At 26.0% G+C, this 5247-nt stretch overlaps 1 protein-coding gene across 2 annotated transcripts in view; it reads left to right on the top strand.

The window, feature by feature from the left end:
* The first annotated feature begins 3261 nt into the window (after nt 1-3261).
* Nucleotides 3262-5247, top strand: part of LOC110427419 (RAD3-like DNA-binding helicase protein) — a 17044-nt gene continuing 15058 nt past the window's right edge. Inside the window, exons 1-2 of one of the 2 annotated variants that reach the window (XM_021442933.2) lie at nt 3262-3508; nt 3936-4192. In XM_021442933.2, coding sequence (XP_021298608.1) covers nt 3407-3508; nt 3936-4192 — 359 coding nt within the window. In that variant the 5' untranslated portion in view covers nt 3262-3406. Of the gene's footprint in view, nt 3509-3935; nt 4193-5247 lie in introns of those variants that run through there. The other variant, XM_021442934.2, reaches the window with a different exon arrangement.

Below are 5247 nucleotides of genomic sequence, written 5' to 3'. Positions count from 1 at the left end.
CTTGAAAAGAATTATGTATTCTTTTTCTTTTACTCGGATTTTTTCCTATGAGGTTTTTTTCGTGTAAGATTTTAATGAGGTATATTCTTAATATAATGGATATTCAAAGGAGAGTGTTATGAATATTTTGTGAATATCTATTCATGTTATCTATATCTAGATTTGATATAAATTAGATTAGATTACGATTTAATTTATCTAATCTCTAAGTGTTATCTTCATCTTGTAAAAAGGTTATTTGCTTATAAATAGGGCCTTCTTAGTTTTTTTGTATATGCATTTCAATAAAATCTCTCATCTCCCTCTAAATACTTTCTTTCTTCTCTTTAATTATTCTTTCAAGTTATCTTTATTTATTCTTTTTAGTTATTTTTCATAACAATAAGGTAATATTTTCAATTATAAAAAGGTATTTTTATCCAATTAACTTCTTTTCTTATTCCCAACAACTTGAAATAACCATTACCAAGGGAGTTTTGGTAATGACTATTCAGTTTCTCTTGAGGAATAGCCATTCCATTGAACCAAATACAACTTTATCTTAGAAATGAAAATAGGAAAGGAATGGCTATTCCATTTTCCTTTTATTGATAAAAATAATTTAAAAAATAAATAAAAATGAACAAAAAGTTAAAAATAATTTTTATTATAATGCATGATTATATATTTTATTTTTAAATATTGATACTTTATAATTTTTTAACATATTAATAATTGATAATTCAAATATTAATATTTTATTTATAATTTAATAGTTAATATTTTAAAATATTAATATGTAATTTATAATATAAAATTACTATGATTGAAATATTATTAATTTTGATTAATTATTTAATTTAAAATATTTTTATAATATAATCAAAATTTTAAACTTTTTATTATATTATATGATTATCTATTGTTATTTTATGTATTAAATATTAATAACTTATAATTTATTTAAAATACTAGTAATTTCTTTATAATTTAAATATTAATATTTTATTTAGAATTTTGATATTATTATCATTAAAATATTAATAATTTTAATTAATTTTAAAATTTAAATATTAATTTTTTATAATATATAATAAAAAATTAAACCTTTGGTTTTAAATTCTTTTTTTTTCATGTTCACTAATAAGGGTATTTTTATCTTATTAATTTTAAAAGTTATTTCTCCACCTATGGAGTAATTTTAGGGAATGTTTGATTGGGGGAATGACTTTATTTATTCCATAAAAAATTTTCTCCCCCCATTGGTTTGTTTTTAGTGGAAGGATCTTCAAAACTTGCCAAAACATTGGAATAGCAAATACCACTTCCCTTCTTGGTATTAGCTATTCCGTACACATCGAACTAAAGTCCAAACAGTTTGAACTAAAATGTCTTTACTTACTTTTAATAATTACAAACTTAAATTGATAACATTAATATATTATAATTAAAATATTAATATTTTAAAAATTAAAAATTTTAAATTATTGAGTGAAAATATATTTTAAAAATTGAAAAATGCAAATACAGGAAAAATAAATCTTATTATAATAAAAAGTTTAAGTTTTTAATTATATAATATGAAATATATTGAATTTAAACTTAATTAAAAGTATTTATATTTTAATCATAGTAACATTTAAATTATAAATAAAATATTAATATTTAAAATATCAATTATGAATATTTTAAATCAATGATAAATTATTCACTTTTTAAAATAAAATAAAAACAAATAATCATAATAACATTTAAATTATAAATAAAATTTTAGTATTTTATAATGTTAATGATTAAATTATAAATAAAATATTAATATTTAAACGCTCAATTATTAATATTTTAAATAAAAATATAAATTATTAGTATTTAAAAATAAAATAAAAATAAATAATCATAATAACATTTAAATATAAATAAAATATTAATATTTTATAATATTAATGATTAAATTATGAATAAAATATTAATATTTATTGTATGAATTTCTAATATTTTAATAAATTATAAATTATTAATATTGAAAAATAAAGAAGTTGAAAATAAATAATAGTATCAACATTTAAATTATAAATAAAATATTAGTATTTTATAATGTTAATGATTAGATTATAAATAAAATATTAATATTTAAAAATAAAATTCAATAAAATAATATATAATAAAAGATAATTTTATATTTATATCTTATATTCTTCTCTTATTCAAAAGTTATTTTTCCTAACCAAATACTATAATAAATCTTAATAATTTATTCTTACTTTATTTTATTCACCGTACCAAATTACGTAATAATTATTTTTTTTATTTTTATTTTATTTTATTATCATAAAATAAATATTTTATTTTATTTTTATCTATTTCGCGAACCAAACGTATTGTGTTGTGGAGAGTTGGGATAAACTAATTTTTTGATTTTGAGTGATTTTACAATATATTTGATATGGGGAATAGCTAATGGTGATGTTAAGAATGGATCAACATGTTACATGTTTGAAGTGTTGCAACTTTTGGAATTGAAACATTATATGCAATTTAATAATTAACCTCTCGAATTTTCATTTTGACAATTTTGCTTGGTTGTTGGCATGTTGAGTACAATATCGGGTGGTGGGTACTACTAGGATTGGGTGCACTTGCTGATGAGGAAAAATATATATTATTATTCTCTTTTTAGAAGTTTCAAGTTTAAAATTTATTTATTTTTATTTATTAAAAACACATATAGATAAAAGAAGAAAATAGAGAAAAAAGAAAAAAAAAACAAAAGAGATTGTTTTTGCCACGTGTGACGTGACAAAAGAATTCAACTTCAATGTCATATCATACCCAAATTAACATCTTAATACTACAAATACCCATGGAGCATGCTCAGGTCGGCTTGATCGAGGATTACTTAAGTTGAAATCTTGAAGAGTGAGCACAATCTCACTCATAGACTTATTTTAGGTTGCTAAAAATTAAAATAAAAAAATAATTTTATATTGGTGTTTTATTATTTTTATAATATCTATTGGAAGTAAATTATAATAAAATCACAATATTGATCCAATAAGATAATGTTTTTAAGTTGAGTCAAGATTGAGCTGAAGAATATTTAATTAAAAAATAGTCGATGCTATCAATTTTTTTTTTCATTGGATATAATTTAAATTTAAAATATAAAATATAAAATATAAACTAGAGGGACTGCATTTTCATACTCGAAAAAAATTAGTTATAATTAGGATGCTTTGTCAAACGACAGCGTCTGCGGAAACAAGCCCTATACTACTTGGGAGCGCAATGGCGGGAAAATCCAGCTCACATTTGTTTTTCTAGGGTTTACATACAGCGTTCCCGTTTCTCAATCCAAACAAACAATAAACCGAAGGCAAAATACCACCATTATCTTTCATCCAGTTTCTCCGAATCCAAACAGAAAAAGATGCCAACATACAAATTAGGGGGAATCGATGTTGATTTTCCATTTGAGGCCTATGATTGCCAACTTGTTTACATGGAGAAAGTTATTGAAGCTCTCCAAAAGGTCTGTCTTCTTAAATTTTGTATTATTTTTTTTTCATTTAGTGATAAAGGTTTTATCTTTTAGTCTGAGTAATGGAATTGAGTCTAATGAACAGTGCTTCATTTTTTTTTCAATTTTTTCATTTTAATTGTTTTGAAAAATAAATAAAAATCGTATTTTTAGTTTATTGAAATTAATGAACTGTTCAGTTTTTCTTAGAAATATGTTCAAGGAAAATAAAATTTTGATGCAGTCTTTTGAAATTTGGTATGTAATTGAGGGACGTTTTGGTAATTGTTGCTTATGATTTTGGCATAATTTTGAGTTGGATATCGCTGTTGGATGATTATATTTTCATGTTCTGAGTTCAGCTTTTATGCTATTAAGCTATGGGCAGTATGAATTTTGTTAATTCAAGGGGTGTTCTATTTGTTCTTTCATGTGGCAGAGGTGTAATGCACTTTTGGAGAGTCCTACTGGAACTGGGAAAACCTTATGTCTTCTCTGTGCCACGTTGGCCTGGAGGAAGAGTTTGGGTGGTTTTTCAACGGGGAGTAGTCAAATAAAGAGTCTATTTTCTGGGAGCCAATCTGATGTGGGATCATCGCAATCTCAGGCTGGCAACCTTCCAACTATTGTCTATACCTCACGTACTCACAGCCAACTCCGGCAAGTTGTTCAAGAGTTGAGAAGAAGCAACTACAGGTCAGAGTTGATCGTCTAATTGTAGCATAATACATGATTTAATTTTGTCATTGCTGGCTTATCATTCCAGTTTTGTTATGCATGATTTTGCTGTAGTGAGGGTGATTAATGTGTCTTATGAGAAATGTTTACATCACTAGTTAATTACATTATCTTAGACTTGTTCCATGTTGCTTGGTCTTGTCATTACCCATGTTGGATTACATTCTGACACTCAAAATGGGTGTGAATATGAGGTATGACCCTCCAAATTTAAGGAAAAAAGGAAAGGGCATGTGTTGGGCACATCCTTGTGTTTGACATTAACTGCTGAGTCCAAGCAAGTTGAGTTTTGTTTTTTCTTCAAAAGTAGATGCATTTAGTTGTGAAGAAGAGGGATTACTTTTCTTCAGTTTAGCTGTCTCAGTTGTGAATATGATGGAGATGCATGGTAGGCTTAAATCTGTTGATCTGCTTATTAAATATGTCTGACTTGGCAAAAGAAAAATCCATCTTTCCTTGGAGACTTTTGTCTGATCCTGTAAGCCAGAGCCTAGCAAGGATGTTTATGAGCCGAGAGCTACTTCTTGCCCTTCTTTTTAATAGTTTTTTGATGGATGCAGGATTGTTATCTAATATGTATTTTGACAAGAAAAAATGTGGAACCTTGAGTTGATTTAAGATGCTTCGAAGTTGAGCAATCATAAACTCTATCAAGCCGTATGTTGAAAAGCTCATTCAAGTTGGGCATAGATCTTCTGATACTTGGCTTCTTTAAGGAATGGGTTTCCTGTTGCAGCTTGAGCTTTGTTTAATTACTAAGCCAAGTTGGAGCTGTTTGCAGGACTGAGCATTGGGTGGTTGAAACCGCCCAACTGATCGTTTCCGATGGTTTTTGGCCAGAATCAGTTTGGTTAATTGGATCCGGTTGAGGTTTTGGTTGAGGCGGTTGATCAGCTCGTCGGTGAGGAAACCTTCCCCCGTCACTGATCGAAAAACCGACCCTATTTTTTGACATTATATATGGGGGGAAATTACATATCTAACCCTCACTAATGGCAAACACCCCCCCCTTC

The sequence above is a fragment of the Theobroma umbraticum genome, unplaced genomic scaffold, assembly GCF_002168275.2.
Source record: "Theobroma umbraticum cultivar Fairchild unplaced genomic scaffold, ASM216827v3 scaffold_34.0, whole genome shotgun sequence".
In the NCBI taxonomy this organism is placed as follows: Eukaryota; Viridiplantae; Streptophyta; class Magnoliopsida; order Malvales; family Malvaceae; genus Theobroma; species Theobroma umbraticum.
The sequence above is the reverse complement of the archived record's forward strand: the minus strand, read 5'-3'. Positions and strand labels throughout refer to the sequence as shown.